The 24,140-nt window shown below is 43.4% G+C and overlaps 1 protein-coding gene across 6 annotated transcripts in view; it reads right to left on the reverse strand.

The window, feature by feature from the left end:
- RPAP1 (RNA polymerase II associated protein 1) overlaps positions 1-24,140 on the reverse strand; it is a 74,655-nt gene that overhangs the window by 21,303 nt on the left and 29,212 nt on the right. For 4 of the 6 annotated variants that reach the window (XM_074824145.1, XM_074824144.1, XM_074824146.1 and 1 more), the window contains 8 exons: positions 22,206-22,315; positions 20,234-20,429; positions 19,167-19,316; positions 18,546-18,688; positions 16,432-17,236; positions 14,235-14,411; positions 13,518-13,574; positions 10,844-12,754 (listed from right to left, as the gene is read on the reverse strand). In XM_074824145.1, the coding sequence (XP_074680246.1) occupies positions 12,599-12,754; positions 13,518-13,574; positions 14,235-14,411; positions 16,432-17,236; positions 18,546-18,688; positions 19,167-19,316; positions 20,234-20,429; positions 22,206-22,315 (1,794 nt within the window). In that variant the 3' untranslated portion in view covers positions 10,844-12,598. Of the gene's footprint in view, positions 1-10,843; positions 12,755-13,517; positions 13,575-14,234; positions 14,412-16,431; positions 17,237-18,545; positions 18,689-19,166; positions 19,317-20,233; positions 20,430-22,205; positions 22,316-24,140 lie in introns of those variants that run through there. The other 2 variants (XR_012623249.1, XM_074824149.1) reach the window with 2 other exon arrangements.

The following is a 24,140-nucleotide window of genomic DNA, read 5'->3' on the forward strand; positions in this document are numbered from 1 at the left end:
TTCAGGCTCCCGTGCCTTTCTCTGTTTTAGGGAGTGGTATGCCAGAAGGGCAGGACGCCCCGTGGCGCCGGTCTGGACCTGCAGAGCTACTGAATGGCCTGCCAGTAGGTACGTGTTAACTCGCCAACTGGCTCCTACCAGACTGAGCAGACATGGGCAGAAATAGCCAAGCTGTTCTCTCAGCAGAGGCACTAACAGATGCCTACTTCTCTTCTACTCAGCCACCAGTTTCTGTGAAACACACAGGGACTTAATATATTTGCTTTCTGTTCTGTCACATTGGTTTCAAATTGACCTGTGTGTTCAAATGTTATTAGAGAAGGTCTGAAGGGTAGCAGGATTCCCCAGACCTCACTCCTGAGGGAACCAGCCTACAAACATATTTGTGTTGGTCTGCACACATGCGCGCTTGCAGCGACAGTCATTTGGGAGTCAGTCATGGTGGCAGATGCGCCTTGTCAGGATCCTAAAGACTCGGCAAGAACAGTCCCTGCAGTCAAGCTCTGTGCAAGGTTAGGGACTAAAGTTTGAAACTTAGCTTTGGATAAACAGTATATTTTAAAAGGTGAATGTTTGTTGAGGTGAGGTGGTATCAAAAGACCTTATTCGGGCTTCACAGCCTCACAGTCACTGGCAAGTCCAAAAGCTGTGAAGTCTGAAACTCCACAGAAGCAGTGAGGGGAACTTGTTCATGCTAACAGGAGAGGAAAAGAGGGAAAGACTTGCACAGGGATTACTCTCCCTCTGTCACATACTTGCAGTGAGACCTTGGGCAACTACCTTAAACAGTCTGTGCTGTATTTTCCCATCTGTCAAACAGAAGAGAGAAACAGACTACTTCAAGCAGGCATCAGGCTGCTTAGTGCATTAGCATTTATAGACTGCTTTGAGATATACTGATGGGGGAAAAAATTACAAAAGCTTGGGGTGGGGGAGGGGCAAGTTGAGGACCAAATTTTGAGGGATCAACTTTAAAGGTGTTCCTCAGGGTTCAGTTCTAGGGCCAGCTCTGTTCAATATACTTATAAGTGATCTGGGTTCAGGAGTTGGATGCACCATTGGCAAGTTTGCTGATGATATCAAACTGGAAGGTGCTGTTGACTCTCTTGAGAGAGAAGAGACCTTGCAGAGGGATCTAGATAAACTGGAGCATTGGGCTACGATTAATAGGATGAAATTTAAGATGGCGAAATGCCAGATTCTGCACTTGGGATGGAGTAACGCCAGGCACAAGTATAAATTAGGAAAGGAGTGGCTGGAGAGCAGCCCTGCAGAAGGGGTCTGGGGGTGCTGGTGGGCAGCGGGCTCACTGGGAGGCAGCCGTGTGCCCTGGCAGCCACGAGGACAACCCGCACCCTGGGGTGCATCACACACAGTAAGTAGAACCAGCCGGTCCCCAGCAGGGATTATCCCGCTGGATTCAGCGGCGGTGCGGCCTCCCCTGGAGTGCTGTGTGCAGTGCTGGGCCCCACAGTTCAAGAAGGATGTGAAGGGCCTCGAATGGCTCCAGAGGAGGGCAACAAAGCTGGCGAAAGGGCTGGAAGGAATGTCCTATGAGGAGTGGCTAAGGACTTTGGGCTTGTCTAGCTGGGAGAAAAGGAGGCTGAGGGGCGACCTCATGGCTCTCTACAGCCTCCTGAGGAGGTGAAGTGGAGGGGGAGGTGCTGAGCTCTTTTCCCTGGGATCCAGTGGTAGGACACATGGGAATGGTTCAAAGGCTTTGGAACTGGCTTCCTAGAGAGGTGGTCGATGCCTCAAGCTTGTCAGCATTTAAGAAGCATTTGGACAATGCCCTTAATACCGTGCTTTAACTTGGTCAGCCCTGAAGTGGTCAGGCAGTTGGACTAGATGATCATTGTAGGTCCCTTACAACTGAAATAGTCTAGTCTATTCTAAACAGCAGAGTGCACAGGCAACAAAAAGTATGAAGCAAGCCTTTCAAGTTTGCTGTGCCAGGTCAGAGCTCTGGGACAAAAAGTTTCCTCTAGACAAGTACGCCTTGCTGACTTACCTTCCCCCGATGATTCAGAAACTCTAACTGATGCACAATACCACAGGTGTTATTTTCATTTTTAGTACTTGGCTTCCTTCGCCACCCACCTCTTTGGAAAGGACTGATTTGCTCCTACGTTTCACTACAAGCTCACGCATCCCTTTTCACTGCTGGTGCCAAGTCCCTCAAACAAAGCTATTGCATTTGACCTCGGTGTCCATGAGTCAAACACTACGGTGTGACCAACTCAGAGTCTGCCATTCACAGGCACATCAGTGATGAGGTTAGCCAGACTGCCAGCCAACCGTATGACTGCAGCATCCTAAATAGCTTCCAAATCAAATCAAGGGTAATGATATATTGTGACTCGAGAGAGAAAAGCCTTTTGTCTCTGAACAAATGTATTTCTCTCTGAAATTAAGACCTTCTGATTTCCATTTCACCTCTTCTGCTGCTGCTGAAATGAAGCTGCTGAAAGCACAGATGACGCGCAGCAACGTCCTCTTTGGGCTAAACAAAACTTCATAATAAACAGACTTGACACAGCTTGTTCCTTGGGCACCCTGAAATAGGAGAGCATTTTCCTTTGTCCATTTTCTCCCATGTCAGATAACATCTGGCTTGGTGGGAGAGATCTTACTGCAGAGACACATTTCCTTGCTGCAGGCTAAACAGGCCTTTGACAGGAACAACATGAATACACACTTTTGTGCTATCAAAAAACACTACAGTGACTGTGCTTGTGTGGGCATCATGGAAATCATATGGCCACATACGAATGTGAGTGCAAGAGGGTGGAAATCAGATGGCCACACCGTATAAACAATGCATTTGTGAGCTGGGTCCATACTCTATACCTCTACTATAAAGAAAAACACTTGCTAAGTTGTATATAATACACTAAGAATAGTTGAGAGAGAGAACTTCTAAGTTCCTAACACATGCCTTTTCAGAGTGGAGCTACTGTACCAGAAAGATTTTGCTCATACGATTCCTAGAGGTTAACATACATACACATGCACACACAAAACAGTTAACTGCGAAATGCTTAAAGCAGGACTGGTATGGTATCCACACCTGCTGAATTTATACAGTTTGCTACGGCTGCAGTTTTACAGTAAGAGGTAACGAGGGGCCTTACCAAGAGGTGGCCATGTAGACAGCAAGATGAGCTCACCCAGAAAAAAGCATTGAGAACTAGATACCCTCCTGAATAACCCGGGAATTAATTGATTTTCAGGCCTAGATCAGTAAGCAGTTCTGTGCATAGCAGCAAATGACAGACAGACAAACTGGAAAATAATCTTTGCAGTCTCACTGTGGCCTGCTGTGAAGAGGGAAAAACAAATAAAAACAATACATCATAATGAAAACTTGTTAGAAACCTCCTCAGGCAAGGAATATGGCAAGGACTAAAAGCTTTGATGGCATTTAGACTCCTGGCTACACAAATCTCTTCTAAAATAAAGCAGTCTCTCGAATAGATAGTCAGATCACACAATGACAGATCAGTAGTTATAAGTTCATGATCTTTCAGATGAGACATAAAACCGGGTCCTGACCTTGTGTGATCATTAAGGATCTCATAACGCTTTTTGCAAAAAGAGGGTTGTTAATCCCACTGGTCTGGAAACAATCCAATTTCAGTAACTACCTAAATCAATCTTCCAGATTCATCTAAATACAGTAGTCTGTTCGCCAGACTAAAAGAGTGTGTGGCGTTTCTGTGTGCTGTAATACTTGACTAAAAGAGTCTTCCCTATCTCAGCATTAGGTGAAGCAATCTTTGTATATGCACTCACTGCCACTCCTACAAGGGGGGTAGGAACTTGGAGATGCATAGTGCAATGGATAATAAACTTATTATTGTGTTCAACATGGTCCAGTTTTCATGAAACCCTTTCCACACTAGAGTAGTTAGAAATTAGCGCTTCCCAAACTTTGAGTGCTAAGAGATAAACTACAAATGCAGAAGAGTAGAATGCTTATGCCTTTGCCACTGAATAAGCCTACTGGACAATATTCAAATAGAGACAGGGACAAGACCAGGACAGCTCGATATTGCCTGAGTTATGGCTGCTGAACACATCAGTGGTCAGCAGGTGAAACTATAGGTGGTCCAAACCAGTCAATTTTCAAAACATAAGGATAGCCCTCTTTGATAGGCATTAAAGGAAAACACACAGGTTCATCCTAAGCACAACTTCCAGCTTCCACCCAGGATGACTCATCAGCACATCTCTTTTTCAAAACTTCTTTACAAATAGCATTACCAGGGGTCCCAAAACTCCTTGGGGTTCATTCAGTATGGAAGTCTGCAAGAGTGGATGAGAGAGCAGACAAAACCAAACCACGAAAGCATCAACCATGCTATTCAGTAAGGAGTTAGTCTCCCAATGTAGTTAATAATTATCTCTTAGAGGAATAAAGCAGCAATAAAATCCTAAAGGCAGACACAGCTTGAGCTACAGAAGACGTGAAACACTGACATAATAAAATAGTGTGGCATTTTTACTCTAATAAAAATGTAAGAGGACAATCACATCTGTCAAAAGAAAGATTAAACTTTGAGAGAGATAGTGTTTTAACACGAGCACATGTGCTCACACTTAAGACGACACCTAAGTCAGGGTGTGCAAAGGCTGATTTTGAATTGAGCTCTCCACAACTATCTGTCAAGGCAAGTATGTTATTATTTTGCAGCTAGATGAAAAGGAGAGCTCGTTATCAAAGAAGCACTCAATTATGGTTACTTACAGCATTTACCTCTCATGACCCTTTGGCATTACTAAACAGAGGCCGTGATTCTATTCCCATTAAAATCTAAGAATAGATTCCCTGGGGAAAAGATCAAGGCTAATCTGCGTATTATTTCAGAGATGTTCTCACCGGCATCTTCTCAAAACAGAACATCCAAGTTTTCTTCACCAGGAAAGCCTCCTAGGTTACCATTTTCCCGGTCTTGACAATCCATTTACCTCAACAGTCTCACTACCAAACCAAAAGCCAAATACAGCTTATGAAAAAAGATCCAAGAACAAGTTGTTTCTTGTGGTGAAGCTTGTTTCTTTGATAAGCCTGCAGAATACGAGCACATGACAGCTTTTTTAATGCATGCAACTTCCTGGTAAATGTTGCACGCTGAAGCACAACCCCAGTAGGACTCTCATGTTCACTCTTTCCTGTTCCTCTCACACTGGGAACAAAGCTGGCAAATCACAAAGGCACCAGTGAAGTTTAGAGTACAGTATACAGTAAGGAGACTGTGGGAACATTTTCCAGTTACCAATTTAGTACAGTTTGTTGGAACAATATGCAGTTACCAAAAAAGAAGCCTGAACTAAACCACAAACTACATTTATCATACCCTAAAAACCTCTTTCCTATAACAATTAATTCTTCATAAATAGTCTGTTGAGGATGAACCAGAAAATATGAATTCAATTTTGAGTACAATTTTGACACTGTCACATTTAAGTTCACTGTAGCATGAAAATTGGAAACATCAGAAAACTGGGAAAACCTTTCACATTTGAACAGCCGCTAGCTCCGTAATTGGGGTCTCCCACATCATGAGAGATTACCCTAACCTCCGGCTATCAGTATTTCTAGGGTGCATCATATTTTCTCTCTAATTTAGACCAGAAACTGCATTCTGGAAAATGTTCCTGGCAAGGGTTTACTATGTCTATAAAATTGTATATTCTGTTTAAATAAAGGCCAAGAATTCCATGCTAGCTGTAGGCTTATTGCTTCTTTCTTCCATCTGCAGCTAGCTATAGGAATTACCAAAATAAATAGCTACAGAAAGCAGTAAGCAAAGATTGCTGGTTCAAAGGGAAAGTTAGGTTGCAAAAGTTAGTTAGTTTCTTAATCTCAAGAGTATCTTGGTAGCAAAAGAGACTCATACAAGGACAGACACAATTTATTGCCCCTAAGACAATGTTGTCAATTACATCGTAATTCTAGAGGTAGAGGAGCTCTGCAAAATGCACATGGGCACACCTGCTAACTTTTCCAGCAGTGCAATGCTTGGCCATCCCGGCACCAGTGCACGCTGAGAATGAAACCATTTGACTTGTGGTGCACGGGTGTAGTTATTCAGAGTCACTGCTGAATACAAATACTCAAAGTTCTGAATCCTATTTTTAACTTGCAAATTGTACTGATACAAAAAATATAAGCGCCCTCCCCCCGACAAATATTTGAGCTTCAGAGATGGCTATAAAATACAAAACTTGCTAATAAGACCTCATCGCAAAGAAGCATGGTCAGCAAGCCCACACTCTCCTCCATAAATATTTTAAGTGTTCACAAAACAGCACCAAAGAGAGAGAGAAAAACACTAAAAAGTATATTTTACATTCTCTTTCCTCCTACTCCTTTTAACAGTGGACAGACAGAAGGAGAGCAGTGGCAGCTCCTGCCCAAATAATTTAAATCGATCCAAACCTGATCAATCTTACATCAGACAGTACCAAGAGGAACAAAAATGAGCCACCATCTGTGGCGTCTTCTGGGTGGCAGCACAAGTAACATTTTGTGAGTGAGCTGACACTCATGTCAGAGACAAGAGACACATGATGCTTTAGCAGAAACTTTTGTATCATTCTAAATTTATTTTTGATAATCTATATTGAAAGAAATATTGATGCTAGGAGTAGCAAGCTGCTTTTTTGTGAAGGATGCTAACACCATACATTCACAGTTGCACAGCACACTTATGTAGCTGTCATTGTACCCTCGTGGTGCAACACAAACCAATGCCCCTCTGAAACTACAATTCACTACTGGCAACACAATACCTGAAGTTAATTCAGAGCTCTTTGCACTTCCTGCTGCTCTGAAGAGATCAAAGAGTCACCCTGAACGTGCAGTGTGAAGGAAGCTGCTAAAAGCCCACATGCACTAAGGAAGCCAAGAATACTGTTTTTGGAGACATGCTCATTCATTTTGTGAGGTAAAAACTTACAGTAGCGGAAGCAATAACAGTGAAGAAAAGTCACTTGATACACAAGCGCCAGTCTTCCTTTCAGCAGACAGATCCAATAGATTAATTGCTAAAGTGCCGTCAAATATCTGACAGATCAGACCCAAATGGCATGGTGTGCTCACACCACCTACGCAGCAGGCAATCTGAGTCTTAAAAGTAAAGTTACAGCCTTCTTTGCCATAAGGTTTCCAAATGGGCATGTCGCACACGTTATTTATGGACATCTGCCCAGACCTTCAGATGAACACCCCAAGAGACATGAGCTTCCACCTCAAACTCAGTGGCGGCATCTCAGTTCTCCAGTTTAACTATTGAATTACTGATTGCTTCTGCAGACAGCCAAAACAGTGAGAAACGCCAACAGAAAAGAACTAGAGTTACCATGGTGGGGGAAAACTCAAAATAGAAAGGCAGAGACAGAGGGGTAAGGAGAGCTTAGTGAAGGACAATGGGGACATGGAAGAAAAAAATGAGGGGAGTACTAGGGGAGTGGGACGCTGTGGAGAGAGAGGAGGAACCACAAACCTCACCTCAATGTGAGAGACCCAGGAAACCAGCACCCGAAAGCTGAGCCGTCCTCTGCATTCACCGTCTCTCTCAGTGTTTCACTGTCCCCTCCCAGAATGGTCACTACAGTCGGGGAGCGAGGCTGTGCTGTGGGGGGACCTCCAGCACTTGCTTTCCCGCTCCCCTGTCCCCTCAGTTACTGCCAGGACTGGGCCCCTCCTGCCTCCCACCTCCACATTAAGTGGCTGGAGGAGCCCAGGGCCTGCCAGAGCCCCCTCAGTGCGCCCCAGTGCCCCCTAAACCACCCCAGAGACAGGCCTCACTGAGGGCAGGACAAGCACAAGGCTGAGGCCTCAGGCAACTCTCCCTCCTTCCCTGGGGGAAGCGTGAGGCAACCATCAGAGTAGCCCCAAAAACACAGCAGCCCCCTCAGCCATGCAAAAGCCTCAACCCAACGAAACACGTGGTTTAACACTGCCAACCTGGTCTGTGGCCTTCCAAGCCCCTGCCAGCCACCTGGCACTCCGGAAAAGCAGATAAAATGGATGAAACACAGTATTTTCCTCCTGTCAGTGCTGCTGCTGGCCCCTGGACAGGCTCTCTGAGGGATGGTGCTGGACCCAGGTGTTCCTCGTTATCCACCCAGCCCCACAGCTGCCACCCCTCAGGACAGGCTCCCAGCACACAGACTGTTCCAGAAAACTTCCTTCCAGCCTTAGCAATCGACTAACACACCAACCTCACGTTTTAACATACACTGTCACACACATGGTTGTGCTTTGACAGGGGTAGTATTTCTAGGTCAGGGTTGAATTGGAGCTCTTCATGCTCTTCTTTGGCCTGGGGCTGGCCAGAAATCCACATAGAGCACTTTTGCAAGAGCTGTTTTGAGAATCAAGATTACTACAAAAAAAAGGGAGGGAGGGGAGCACACAGTGGCCATTTTACCCATGTACAATCACCACTCAACACACAATACAACAGCAGTTCTGAGAGCATGTCTTCACTGTGTGTTCTCCATTCAAAGGGGGGAAGAAAGCCAGTTTTTAAAAACTAGGGCAAAGGCCAGTGAATTACCAAAAGTTATTTATACAAGGGATATCAGAGGACCAGCTTTGTGAATGGAGAGCTTACATGAGCTTCTGTAAGCTGAAAGAAAATATGTTTTGCCCCCAAATTTGATTATCAGCTGGAGGCAGCACTACTTCATTGGTGAGAGATTTCCAAGAAGTTTGCAGAACTAGGAAGGAGCAAAAGCGAGGATTAACACACATTTCTGCTCTACATTGTCTGACACCAGAAGAACCCCATTTGTCTGACCTGTAGTATATTTATATACCCACATCTTATGGCTTGTTCTAGCTATCCATGACTTCATCAGTAAAAGGTGTTTAGGGTTTGCCTGATATTAAGTGGCCAGACAGAATCCATTAGTCTAGAAATGGATTATTAAATTCCACTGTCAAAGTGATAGTCGTCAATAAATACAGCGGAATGCAAGTGCTTTAATCATATACTGCTTCATGTGTACTTTACTCTTTAGGATTTCAGTCCTATTTTGATTTCTTCCTTGCCTAACTCTTCACTTTCTTCTGCCAGGCTTTGCCCTACCTCAGGGTGTAGTACAGCCAGCTACTGAGTTGCCTACATCTTTGGGAACTGCCCCTGCTCAGAAAAGTGGGCCAAGTCACCACATAGGGATCCTAAACCCAGGGAATTCAAACCACTCATGTAGTCAAAGCATCACAAATCAACTCTGTTTCTTCTAGGTACAAAAGGACATGCTTCCAAGGTGATGGGAAGACTCTCCTTTCAAAATGCAAAGAAAGATTCAGTAAAATGCAGAAAACTGCTGCCATTAAAGTTATAGGATGTAAAACTGTGACAGCCCCACCATCTTACCTGCCAACTCAACAGTAATACTAGAAGGATTTTCTTCAACTCATCTTCAGTCCAATCAGCCACTTGTTTTTAAAAACACATTGTTGCTGCCTTCCAGCACAGCCCCTGCTGAATTTGTTCCAATACAGATTCCCACTGTTCCTACATGGGATAACATCAGTAACTTGGATGAAACCAAAAGGACCAGAAGATATTTTTTTTTTCTTTCTAAGAATTAAAGTACAGCATCTGTGGGATTTTTTTAATTTGGCTGTTGGTAGGTTTTTTTGTCTTCTGATCAGAGTTATCAAACAACACATGTGGTTCTCAGAACCACTTCAATCCTATAAACCTATTTGTGGGTCTTATTTCAGCAGAATTATTTTCTTCTCAAAGAAATCTTAAGCTTTTGATATGGAGTTAAGAAGTCACATCAACTTTTGGGACTGTTTTAATTTTCTTCATCTCCTCACTTACTCTGATCAGGATTAAACTGCATTAACAGAACTGGCACACTTTGGTCCTGATTCAGACTGCATTAAGTTTTAAGCTTCTATTCACTCTACCATGATTTTTCCAAAATGCTCCTGCTGGTAAAACACTGAGTGATTCTTAGCAATCAATCACATCAAAAAGTATTTAATTCTGCACACTTCCTCCAAAAATATATGCAAAGATAAAAAATGCAGAAAATTCAAACCAGGTTTAAGGGTTGGTTGTTTCTTGGGGTTTTTTAAGTCCCAATGACGCTGAAGCACAGAAAGTTTGCATTTAAACTAGATAAAGCAATGCCCTCTAGTGTTCTGCAGAGAAATCTGTCAGAAGGCTGTCCAAAGCCTTAAAAAAATTCAAGATGGTACAGCAATCCTAAATTCAAGTGACAGCCAAAGTTTTGAAAGCTTACAGCTCACATGCAGCATCCTTAGGATGTTGTGCACACAACTGTGACCTGCAGAACTATTTGGGATTCCTTCCTTTCCTTCCCTCCATTGCTGATGCTTGCATCAGAATTTCATGTCAAGAGATGTAGGTTTTTTCCGAGCACACACTGATGGCTTGAGAAACATTTGGGAACAAGAGGGGCTTTTGAGAATCAGGCAAAAGCCTGATCCTTTCCTTTCCAGAGTTCACAAAATAAATGAAATCCACCTCCTCTCTCATCACCTACAAACACCATCTGCAGATAATTCTATTTACAGTCTTCCCACCTGTGGCACGTGACAAATCACATAATACCCACCCTGCACCTTCCTCAAGTATACACAGCATTTTCTATCTTGTGTTACTGACCCACCACACAAGCAGGATGATGCCTTTGGCTTGAAGAGCTCTCCTACAGAGCTCCAAAGCTTAGTCGATTTCCTCACAGCAGTTGCATTCCCAAGATATTGATAAATTGCAAACAGAGCTACACAAACTCAAGAAAGATTTAAATAAAGGAGAGCATTCTCATAGTTCAAAAAAACCCCTGCAGAGCTATCAAAAAATATTTATTTACACCCTGTACACATTACAAAACTCAACTTTGCATCACACAAAGGACTAGAAGAGTTTTTATAGCTGGAGGTCTGAAAAGCAAAAGGCGAAGTCCTTGATGAAGGCTGCTCTTAAATGGGCAGCTAGGAGTTCTTAAATTTTACCATCCATTGCTCCTGAAAGGCAACTGCTAGGCTCTCACCATCTAGACAGAATAGAAACTTGAATGCCTTTGATTAAAAGTTTAATCACATCAAGTACTTTTAAAATAATTAACAACAAAAACCCCATGTTGACTACCGTGCTTTTGTTACTTTATGTGCCATTGATCTGCAGCAGAGAGAAACCACAGATCAAAAGCTGCAATAGGAAGGGAAAAAAAAAAAAAAAGAGATTAAAATGAAAGATCAGTTCTGCCCATGTCCTATTTGAAATAAGGGGGGAAAAGATGAAACGGTATATTTTCTGGCAACCTAAGGGAGACTGGTACATTTAGAAAACTGCCAATGCAAAGACAGCACCACAGCCATAAAGTTGCTAGCTGGAGTTTGTTTCTTGTCTGGAACAATTTCAACAATTACAAGCTGGCCTATTAACAGTGTTTCACACTCTTATTAGGACATTCACTGGAGCAAGGTTAATATAGGAACGGTTTCTTTGGAGGGAAGCTAGCTTGGGCTGTTTCACAGGGAGAGAGAGCAGCTTAGGTCTTCAGGCTAGGCTGTGACTGCAGTTCTGCAAAAATTATTGGCTATAAACGAAATACCCAAAGAGAGCACACCTAGGGTAAACTCTGCACTTGACCTGGTACTTGTGATGAGCCTTTTAGGGCACTGTATTTGTAGCCCTTGTGTCTGAGGCTGCAATACAGAATTTGGATGTAGAAGTGGGATCAAGTTAGGAATTTTTAAAATTAGGTTTAAGCTTAGGAACTCCACTTTAAAATTTAAATTACATTCCTCTCTTCTCAGAGGGCAACCAATATTTATTCTAGCTAAACAAGCAGGTACTTTTTTTCTCTAATGGGGACTGGTTACTGCCAAGCATCCTGCTCTGCAAAGAAATTATTTTTGATCTTGTTATGCATGTAACCAAGAAAAGAAAGCAGTTTAGAGACTATCCAAAAGACAACCAGTACCACTGCACTGGGAACTACTGTCTCTTAGAAGTCTGACACAATCTGTCTGTGTGACTGATTGTGTGCACAGAACGCTGTCCTGGAGAAACTATTTGTATATATTTTTTTTAAAAAAAGCTCTCAGGATCAGCTTCTTCCCTGTTGGACTTTCATTTTGTTTGCAGGGGATAGTGTGGGGAAAGGACCATTCAAAATTCCAGGTACAAAAGAAAGCAAGGGAAAGATCTCAGGAAGAAAGACATATCTTCAGAACACACAGGCTCCAGCCTGACTGAACAAAATAGCTTTTCCACTTCCTTCAGCTTATTCAACAGTCTAGCGCCTTTCAGACACATTCTCACCTCCAGGGAGAAGCAGAACCACCTGAAAGAGAATGCAGGAAAATGCTCCAGCATTCAGAGAGGCCACACACACGTACTGTAATATCTTGAGAAGATGTGTATTGTTCTGCGGGGCAGGGAGCGTTCTACTAGTGCTTCACTTCGCAAAGATGCCAAGAGTGTCCAGGTAAGATACTGAAACTGTCTGAAGTGCACGTAGTTTCATCAGTGAAGCATAAACTGAGCTCTTCCATTCTTCACCTTGGCTCTCATCTTGCACAAGTGTTTCGCTATGAGACTAGCGCTGGTGCATTCTCCTTATTTTCTTTCTGTGTCACCATCTGCAGGTACTTCAGTCGCATGGGAGGGAGCTGCTCATAAAGGTCAAACCCCAAAGGGCTCTCTGCATTCAGCAGTCTGTAGTAGAGTAGGTGCTTTTTCAAGGTCTGAAGAAAGAAACAGCAGCCATTAAGCATGTCTGAAAAGAATCTAATCTGTTCCACCCTGTCTCCAACACAACATACTGACCTGTCAGTACAATTCCATTATGCCCAACATATTTAATTGCATCATCTTCAACAGAAGAGCTACAAAAGGTGAGTTTCTTCTAAGAATATTCACTTTTGATTTGCATGAGATTTCCTCTTCTAAGCATGACTCCACCACCTCAACAAGCCCTCAGAATGACTTCTTGCCAGAAGCCCAAATGGGGTTTTGAATGGGATCTAAGAATTTACCCTGGACACTAAACATAAAGGGCCAAACGACCCAGCTCTGGCACACACGTGATAGGCTTTAGCAAGCTCCCTGAGGAAAAGAGAAACCTTACGTCTGTTTTGTTCTTTTCAGGGGAAGCAGCCAACTAAAGAGTTAAGGGAGATCATGCTGGCCACCTATTCATAGTTGTGCTAGCATCATCCCTCTAGGACCTCTCACTATCCAGCTATAATGCTGCCCAGGCAAGAGGCATGGAAATACAGTACAGGAGATTCATCTAGGTTCCAATGGGCTCAGTGGTTTGAGTTCAGCTACAAGCACTGGATAACAGTATTTATAGCCATCGCAGGTCAAAATCCTGCTGCTAATCTCTTCTCATTCTCAAATTAGCAAGGTAAACACAAATTTCAAAAGCCAAAGGTAAACCTGTAAGAATACCATGTCTGAAAAACTTAAGTCCCAGTGGCACAGACTGAACCTTACAGATCCTACCTCATCCACCAACAGCCACGTCTTCCGCAGCATGCTTTTCCGAGCAGCGTCAGTCTCCTGGGAACAAAACAAATACTTTGCTCAGTATGGTGCAATGCTACCTTTGCCCATGGGCGTACAGCACTCCAGAGGGATGCTTGTTCATTATGATGATGCTCCAAAGAGCACCTTGTTCCAGCAGAAAGGGCTTGAGATGCTATCACTTGGAGCCTGCCTCTCTCCTCCTTCCCCTGACTTGAAACTCAGGTGACTTCTCAACTTTCAGGTGGAATGTAGATCAGAGGTAAAGTGTTAGCACAAGTAATCATTGCTAGAGGCCCCAAGGCCAGGGAGGGCTTCTGCTTGGTTATTTAAGCAAACTGAAAGCAAAGAGTACTTTGCAGCTTAAGATTGCCCCAGGCAGAGACTAAACCTATTACATGCTCCCCGTGCTTGATCAGCTCCCTCATCCTCTCTGCTTTATTCTTTCCCTGACATACCATAGCCCATGCAGTTAACAACTTCGAAGGTTTATGTAGGATGGGCTACCATTAATGCAAGTGCTTTAGGGCATAATGTTCATTCTCAAACAGCTGACCAGTCCTCAAAACACTTGCTTACAATCTTTGTTTTCAAGCCCAGGGTCAGTGATTCACCACAAGCCACATTGCACCCCTGGAAAGAGCAAATGCAAAGTCCAAAGCTTCCAGCCCTGAGGCTCTGCTACCCATTACCTACCTGTGTCCTGCTGTCTTGGGAGAAAATAAACCTGTTCACATGAGCCACAGCCACCACGTAAAGAACAGGGCACCAGGTGTGGCGCAGTGCACCAGTGACCAGTGTTCGGAAGTAGAGTCGCAGGAGGTTCAGGTTATCCTCAGGAGGGGAAGTGTACCGCTCGAGAGGCACAGGAAACTGCAATAAACCCACCCAGAAACAACATTACAATTTTTGTCAGGTCTAAGTAGTGAGGGGAAGTTCATGACTTTAGGGTGCCCTTCCTCAGCTGTTTGTGCATGCACTCCTCCAGAACATAAGTGTACCTCAGTGGCACGACCCCCATTTGGAGCCGAGCTGTTACCGCCCGCACTGACTAATGTGATGTGCCTTTGACAAAGCATCCTCAAGACCTCTTCAGCTTTATGAAGAGATGTTTTACTGTTTGAATCACTGCAGTTGCTTTTTGGCACAGGTAAGAACAGTGGTTTCCAAGTGAGGAAACAGAGTACTTTCAACCGTACTGCATCCCCCTAATGTAGCAGAGAAGCTTACACTGACCTATGCATTTAGCCAGAAAAGCAAAGCAGGTGCACATGCCAGAGTTAAGTGAAGTTTCCAACATTTTCTGACTTCACTGTCTAGCTTTGAAAAATAGGTTTGAAAAGCTTTTAATAACAACTTGGTTTTGTTTGCTTCTCCCCTCACCAGAAATCCAATTTTTATTCTTCTCAGTTTTGAGGTAAGTTCTCTAGGGCTAAAACTACATATTTCACTTTGGAGCATCCTTGCACAATTAAAGACAAGCACTGATCTTACTCAATTCAAAAAGCAGTCTGCCTGCTGGGGTATTCCTACTGCCCACTAGGGTGTTTTTAACTCAAGACAAAAAGGAAAAACCCCAAACAAACCTCAAGTGATCTCTCTCAAATTTTCCAGCACATAGTTTGTTTTTAAGCAACACAGCAATGAAAACATTGTTCAAAGTATTTGGCATTTCAAAATTTTCTAAGCACATGAAAACCAATCTGCTTTGAAATGTTCTCCATTGTAACATATGCCACAATTCTGATGGTACTGGGGGATCTGGGATTGAGGGATAAAACAAGATAAAGCACATGATGTAGAATCAAGGCTTTCATCTGGAATATGGTGTTCAGCTCTGTTCCTACATATATTTGTGGAACTGGACTAGAAACAGGGAAGGGCTCCTGGGAACATCAAGAGAACAGAGAGCTTACCATAACAAGCAGGCCACCATATCTTGGCTTACATGGCTTAAGAAACAAAGGCTCATCTGGCCATGATACAGAAGAACTGGCCACAGGGCTACTACAACCAGAGCAAAAGTGCTGCAACCACACAATGGAAAGCACTGATCTCACAACCTGCCAGTTCACACTTGTTCAGAAAAAAAATCTGAAAGGTTATCTTTGTATTAGCAAATTTTAGGCTAGATCAGGTATTGTCTGTCAACAGACACAGAACTTAAAACGCAGTCCTGCACTTGACAGACCAAATTTTTTTGCTGAGTTACCCAGTAAAGCACAACTCCAGTATAACTAAATGGGGAAACATGGTTGAGAGGGAAAATGACTGTTTGTCCATGCACTGGGCAAGGAAAAGGTTCTCACCAAGGTGACCAAACTTATTTAAGGGAAAGGTAATTGCTGGCAGAAGAACGTGGGATGCAGACTAGCCCTTCATACACACAGGCTATAAATTAGAAGGAGGTTCTCAATCATTAGACAAGGCAGGGTGTGGGACAGTTTCCACTGAAGACTGAACAATTTCACAGCTCCTGCCCTCCACATATACACGCTATCTGCTCTCAAAAAAAGTTCAACAGGCTTCTGAAAATGCTTATGTGACAAGGGCCTGCATCTACAGGGGCTGGACTCTGTTCTTCAGACCTACAATCAAACTGTTTAAAAAAAAAGGTAAATAATAACAACGAAAAGACATATACACTGCTGTCACAGCCCTAAATCAAGAGAACATTGCTCTCTGTTCCTATTTTATTTTACATTCCATGCATTGGATTTTCTTCAAAGAGAATGAACAGCTTCTAAGCAAAGAAAGCATGATTATTCTACTGGACAAGGAGGGATAAGGAAGAAGAGGAAGTGCTGGATGGATGCCCAATCAAGGTTGGAAAAACACAGGAAAAGAGCCCAGCAACATACAGTGACAGGCAACTACCATATGCCAGGATTACCTGCTGGAGCGGCACTCCCAGCACGTGCAAGATACTTGTGTGCTCCCCAAAAACAGAGAGACGCAGATGAACGCTGAAACGCTTCTGCAGAGGTAGAAGAACAAAGACTCCAAAGAGTGGATCTCCAAAGGAGACGCCTTCAAACTGCTCTAGGAGACTTATATAGAGATCGTGGAAGGACGCCAAACCAGGGAGAGGAGCATCCAAGTTCAGGGAGTCCAATGCCTTGGGCTGGCAATACACAGAGAGAAGGGCAGCCGTGTAGCGGTGGATTGGTGCTTCTAGAAAGAGGTCACTGCCTGTGAGGAAGACACACATAAGCCGTGCAAGTTTGGCAGCAGTAGGGATGCTCTGAAGGGTTTTAGCACGCCAGGTTTCTAGCAACAAGACCCACTGCAGGTTCCAGGTCACAGTGTTGACGAGATCAAGTGGGAGAGAGTTCAGTACAGCCCCACGTGTCTCTGCATTAGTCACTCTGTTGTAGAGGCTGATAAGCGGAAAGAACGGCCAGTCTGAAGGCAGGATGGGCCCTTTGACCTCAGGAAGCAGCATTGACTGGATGAGGTAATTCCGTCCTTGGTAGGATGCTTGGGAACGCATAAGGGTAGGCTGCAAGTGGACAAAATGAGAAAGATAGCAGGAGCGGATGAAAGGCAGATTCTGATACGCTTCTCTCAGCAGGGCACCACGAGTAGCCTTTGAAAAAAATGCTGCTGCAGAGCCAGGCTGTGCCAGTTTGGCACTGGTACCCAGATGCAGGATATCAGAGAAGTCAGCTGCTTCTGGCCCTCCAGCTTTCCCTTCACTGTAAGATAATAAAGACATACATCAGTTTAAGAAACCAAAAAAAAAAAAAAACCACCCTACAAAACACCATGGAAATTCATCTTTACAGTCTTCCTGGATAAGGGAAAGTAGTATATGCCCAGCACTCGCAACACTTTCTACAGCATTCAGCTATGATAATACCAAGTGCCTGTAAAGCATCAGCTATCTTGATACTTCCAGGGAAGTCACAGAACTACAATTGGAGTTAGCAACACTAAGGCCTTGCCACGAAAAACCTCCACACAATGCCAACACTGTGGTGTGGAGGCTGCAACCCCTTGTGCAGAGAGGCATTCTACTTACCAGCATAGCTCTCAGGGTGCTGAGATGAAATACCACATATCACAAGGCCTACATGAATCAGTAAGACAATTCTCAAAATAGTAGCTTTGCAGCTGGCAGGGGCAAAGTCAGGAGAACCGTACAGACTGGTAGTTAGAAATTGGGGGCGGGGAGGGGGGCAGGCAGGGAGGACTGTGTTTGTCAAATCCACGTGCCACCATCTCAGATCAGAGACTGTCCATGGTCATGGTCTCAGACTACTTGCCAAATTCTCACAAAATGGTAGCTCTAGAGCAGGTATTTGTAAAAACAAACAAACAAACAGAAATCCCCAAACAGAAAAACACCCCACAATAAACCACCTAAACAAAACCACTCACAAACTTTCCTTCTTTCTGGAAAACTATAGTATTTCCTTGCAGCATCTTGGTCCAACCTCCTACAGGGATGCACCATGGCAAATTTCAAAGAGACTGTGACAAACAAGATAAACTGCTACAATTTCCTTGGCCAGACATGTGAAGCTTCACATCTGAGATGCTCACAATTTCTTCCAGTGCAAGGTGGAAGATGTCACAGTTGTCAAATCAGCAAAAATACGTGTAAGAACTTGTATAATAAGAGTTTGAGGAATATTTAATAAGCTCTTGAGACTATGTCAAATTCCCACATATGTTCTAGACTCACTACTCTCAGGACAGCAGATGCTGGGCCTTAGTGAGAATCAGTTCTATCAGGAATCACAGGACTCTTGTCACAGAGATTAAAAGAAACTGGTCATGTTTCTCAACATTGGTACATCAGAGAGAAACCTGGCACCACTCTGCTGGTCTGATTAGAAGGCTCCATGACTGAAGAATATGCCAATGAGTAACTAAAATTTGAATACAAGCCCTATTAAAGGTCAAAAATTATGACAAATTTCAGTGCCAACACGTACTTTTTCGATTTTCTCAAGTTTTCCCATGTACCAGACTACACAAAGGAAAAAATGCAAAGCTTACGGAAGAAACTCTGGATTAAAGGCAAGATCCAGTAAAACCTCATAAGCCAGATGCTCACTCCCTGGCAACAGACGGCTTAGCAATGCCATGGCAACACAGTGATGGAGTGAGGCATGCTGGGCATAATCCGGACAAGTGCCTGCCTGTACAGGAAACAACACAACAGATAAAAGCACCGTATCATTTGTCAACAAGGCAATCAACAAGGACAAGAGGGTCAACCAAGACATAGATCTCACTGGAAAGTGAGAGACTGAGGCAGTCTGCAAGAACTGTCAGCATTCATAGTAAGATCTTTCTGCTTCCCCTGATTGTCATAGAGAGTTACACATCTTTTTTAGCAGCACGCTTGAAAAATTTGTTCTCACTCTAGCCCAAAGACAGGCAAAAACACAGTTTTGTCATCCAAAGTATTTTGGATCTAAATCCCCACATCAGTAACTGTGAAGACCTTATTTGCTAATGGGGCATAAAAGACCGCTGAAGAGTCACCAGACCTAAATCAGGTATGAGAAAGAACATGGATACAGAGACCAGCTGTCAGTCTGAAACACTGAGTTGGAGAGGCCAGGGTGAAGTCAGTTCCTCCGGTTAAAGAAATGAAAGGACTAATAACGATACCATTCTCCGAGCCAACGCTAACACAAAGTACTGCAGATGATATTCATGGCGCAGGATCCACGCAGATGAGGGAGTTACAGAGGGAGGTCCAGTCTGCCAGCTATGATGCAGATAATCCTTCAAGCCTCTGAAGCCCAGCACAGAGCTGTACTATAAAGGAATCAGAAGGGGAAAACAAATACTACAAAGACAGTTCATGCTTGGAGGAAAGTAAAACATAGCCCTCTCCAAGGCCTACCCACTACTTTCTCACATGATAATTCCTGCTGGCTACTCCAAAAGGAATAGTTAAAAATAGCCTGATAAATAGCTGTTTTTCTGCCTCAGGGCTCATCCACATCCATCATGACCATCCCCACCACAGGTAACCAATAGTCACTGCCTACAATTTCCATAGTGCTTTGTAAGGTAGAAGTCTGGCCAGTGACTTAAGATGTTTTTCGCTCATCTGGTCAGATATTCCTATTAGTAACCAGGGAGCTAACTCAACATATGGTGACAGAGGAAGGCTTTGAGAAAGCTTATGCTAGGTACTCCATCTCTCTAGGGCTCTGCCATTTCCTCTTCAGAGTCTGCAATCTTCCATGACACTCATTCTGAAAATTCAGGACAACCAGAAGTGGGAAGAAACCTCTTCAGTCACTGTAGCACTCATTCTCTTGTTTACTTTATCCTGTTTTTCTTTGTTATATATGCTTCAACCATCCCTTTCCTCCTCTAACACTCAGTTATTTTGCTTAGCCAAACAGTTATTTTAACCCTTCTCAATGTTCTTTATAAATCCATCCTTTAAGCATCATCATCATTCATCACCTGCTCTGTAATTCCAGCTTCCCAGGGTCAACTGGATATTGGAATTCAATAGATATTTTTCAGATCCTCATCCCACCTGTTCTAAAAATGGGAGTATTTCTTTCTATAGTACTTTGATGTTTTTAAAATATAAATACACAACAATTCATTTTTAATAGTCCTACTAACATCGCTCTTAAGCCCGGAAAGATACAAATACTAACCTCCCTCACAAGTTCACCTAGAACTTACAGTGAAAAAAAATCTATTTTCACCTTGCTGGTCAGGCCTTTGTGAATGTGAGTGATGCTATTGATGAGAAACAGGAGAGCAGTGAGGAAGGGGAAAGGTGACTTTGAGCCAACCAGGCTCAAAGGAGGTTTGCCTCCAGTGCAACTCAGAGATGCAATGCTGAAGACAGATTCTGGTGCTGGGGAACAGGACAGAGGGTTGCACAAAGCAGAACATGCCCTGTGGGAACAGATAAAGAGAGAGGGGTCAGGTTAAAAGCGCTCATACTGCTGAAGAATTATCTTGTAGGAATGTTACTATCTGAACTGTGCCACACATTGCATTAAAATGGAAGCCCCAAAGACTGTGCAAGAAAAAACCTAGTATCACAGTTAGTTAGGTAAGCACTATTGCCATACAAGCTAATGCCAGTGAGCTGTCACAAATTCTAATCTTCAGCTAAATTGTTCATGACGTGCAGAAACACTGATGCAGTGACACATCTCTGATGTCCAACACTTGAAAGCATTGGGGCCCACCTACTCAAGACATTTCAATAATAAACTGGCAGGCAAAGCAAAAAAACCAGCTTATATCTATAATTGACATTGCAAAAATGCTGCCCCTTACGTACTCATGAAATGCATATTTTTAAAGTCTGTTCAGAAAGAACCTAGTTTTAATGTACGTGAACATGACCATGCATACTGCTCTTGGAGTGTTTGTGTGTGTGTGTGCTCACCCTCCGTGGGCAAAACTAGAACGTCTCATACCCCCCCAGACATACCACCTCTGTACAGGCAAAACCACTTACACAGAAGAGTGACCATCAGCATGTTGCTCAATGGTAATGGTGCAGCAGGGCAAATCCTGTCAAAGATGCGTATCGTTGCTCTGTGACAGAGAACTAATTCTTTAAATGCATTTTGCTCTTCATCCCACTGGCATTACCATGTCGGAGATGCTCACAGAGCACCCTGAACTCCTGGCCCTAATCTGCCCAGAACATTTAGACAAGATTGTCAAAATATTAAGGCGGAGGTTAGCTGACTCTTCATTTTTACCAGCCAGTGTTAAGAACAGCCTAGGAGAATTCTTGCTGATGGGATTTTACAGCCTGACCAAAGCCTTTGTTTTCAGACCTCAAGGACAGGCAGGAAAGGGTCTAATAAGTGCCCTTGTGTTGGAAGCCTTGGTGCCAAGAGCTTCAGACCTCAGTTCTCAGTCATGAAAGAACATGCCCAAACTGTTTGGTGACCATTCAAATACTCCTTAAAAGCAAAGATTTCAAGTGCCTCTCGTATCAGATGTTCTCAGAAGCAGCCAGATGTCTCCCTGACTACAAGTTAGGCCTTTTAGGTTCTCCCTCTCCAGAGGATTGATCACAGGCTGGTAGGGAGGCTCCCTCTACAGCAGAAAGAGAATATCTGCAGTGCTTAACAGTTCCCAGAGTCAGAGACAAAGCTTACATTATCCACATGTCTGAAGGAACAGTTTGGTATCTAGCCGTTCACTTTCCTGCAGAGGGTCTCAAAGCCTTAGTGAAGCTCTGCAGCAGCTTGAAGTCTAGTTTAAATTATTTTATATAAGCAGCATCACACAGAGCACGTGAATGGTACACACACACACACTCTCACCTCCCCAGTGTAAGAGGGATCCAAACTGATGTACTGTACTTTTTTTTTAAACCAGTGAAACCAAAGAAGAATCAAAGCCCAGAGTGACTGAAATCAATCTGAAATTTATATGAAAAAACACAGCTACATGGAAGAGCAGAGATGCAGACCCTGCAGCAGCTCCAGTAGGAAAGGAAGAACTGGAGAACTGTGCCCATCATGCTTTAGGCTGCGAGGGGAGAGGACAAAGCAGGGCGTAGACAGAGCCCTGCTTCACACACATGGGGCACATATGTACAGGGGAAAGAAATGGGAGGGGGAAAACTGCCACAGAGTACAGTATAGAAGTGAGGCTCCCTTGGCTCCTGGCAACAGCATCTCAGCAGTGAAATGGTCTTACCTGAGCAAGTCCCACATGCTGTGTATGGCTGGCTGGCTGAGAAGGGGCTGCAGCACCTCAGATGTCAAACGTTCCAGTTCCTCTAAGCAGTCAATTGGATTGACTGATGGCTGCAGAACACGTGGAGAAAGGCAGGAAAAGATGGTGAATGAAGGCATTCCAGTGAGGACAAAAAGACAGATTTAATTGCTTTCTCTGTATTATCTTTTTGCCAGACCGCACCACCTACATAGTTGTACTGCTCTAGGTTAAAGCTGGCCCCACTGCTGGTAGTGGGGAAGCTGAGAGCTGGCACCTCAAGGTGTTCTCGCACTGAAGTATTAAAATGTGTCACAGAGATTTCTTAATTGGCTGGAAGCAAGGTATGGAATCCTTGGGATCAAGATTCCCTAAATGAAAACTTGCCCTAAGCAGCTAAACGCCCCTCCCCATACCATCTACGTGCTGATCTTTCCATTTAACTTTAAGATGACACAAAGGTGATCAGAAGTACCTTGAGAAAGCAGAGTGGCACCATGAGGGTCTCAAAAAAAAAATTATTTAAAAAAAAAAAAAACCAAACTGTATAAAGTGTGATTGACCTACCCATCAAAGCATGACTGTGGATGAACAACGCACAGAGGAGGATCTGTGGTTTTTAGAGAATCATCCAAATTCTTCCAACCCTAGTAAGCAATATTCCAGGTTGAAGGAACATGCTGGCAAATTTTAATGTCCTTTCCCTTTATTAGAATGCTGCTTTAGGATACAGAAATACTAATTTCCATAACATAAAAGTCTAATTTTCCCCCAGGTAAAATCCCCCTCCAGAAATCAGCACAATCTACATGAAGATCTTAACCTTAGTTCTTAGTAGTCTAACAAAAATATTCCAAGAAGGTCCAGTATGCACTAATCTAGTTACTATAGAAGTTGATTTTTTTTTGCACTAGTCGATTCAAATGTGCTACATGCATTTTTACTTTTTTTTAAACAAATTAGCTAACCACAGATAGATGATTGAACTTCTTAAATGGAAATAAAAAAATCTTATGTCATAGTTCAAGGACTTAAGAAATTATTTTGTCAACCACTCTTCTGGGATATCTATAGAGGTTAAAAAGGAATATTCACCTCTTGGTTATCCTGGTTCTCTAATGCTCAGGACCTAATGACAGCATGTGACGGGTACTACCAACCTTTAGGGCACTAAGGACATCTCCGAAAGATACTGGTGGTTTCCACCTCAGCCACAACAACAAACTCAGTTGCTTTGGGCAAGTTTCAGAGGAGTTGCAGAAGCGTGAATAACTACAGCCATTAAATTACCCCCACACCTTGAAGACAGCTCTCCCAGGTCAGAACTCGGGCATGTCAGTTGGGCAGTAAAGAGGAAAATTGCATTTATCTTTAGAACATGAATCTTTAAGGTAGCTAAAATATAAGACATTATTCTTCAACAGCATCACACTGCTGTGTCACCTTCAGAAAACTCACTTTAAAAGATTGTCACATACTACAACTGTAACTGGGTTACAGAATTTGACCTTGAATGTCAGTGGGGCAGCAAATAAATTTAGCTTTATTGTTTCCTATCCAAAGTTCATATGGCATGACCCTCAATACTCAATCTTCCAAACAGATTATTGCAGTGTAGCTGTCCACATGTAAGCTCTCAGGCCACAGCAAATGCAAAAATGTGCACCTTGATTTAGCGCACATGGAGAAAGGCCTGCCAAACTAAATTGGGTTATATTTGCTTCATGCTTTGGATCTCTACAGTAAATCAGAACAGTCACAGCACTACCACATACCTCGACTGAGACTCTGAGCCCAAAACAAGAAAGGACAAGAAAGGAAGACAGTGATATTTAGCACTGCTAATGTGAAGGACCAGCAGGCTGATATGACCCTAAATGCCACACAGCTTAGATATGAGCTGTGGTAAACAAAAGC

This window comes from Strix aluco, chromosome 4 (genome assembly GCF_031877795.1).
Source record: "Strix aluco isolate bStrAlu1 chromosome 4, bStrAlu1.hap1, whole genome shotgun sequence".
NCBI classification, from domain to species: Eukaryota; Metazoa; Chordata; class Aves; order Strigiformes; family Strigidae; genus Strix; species Strix aluco.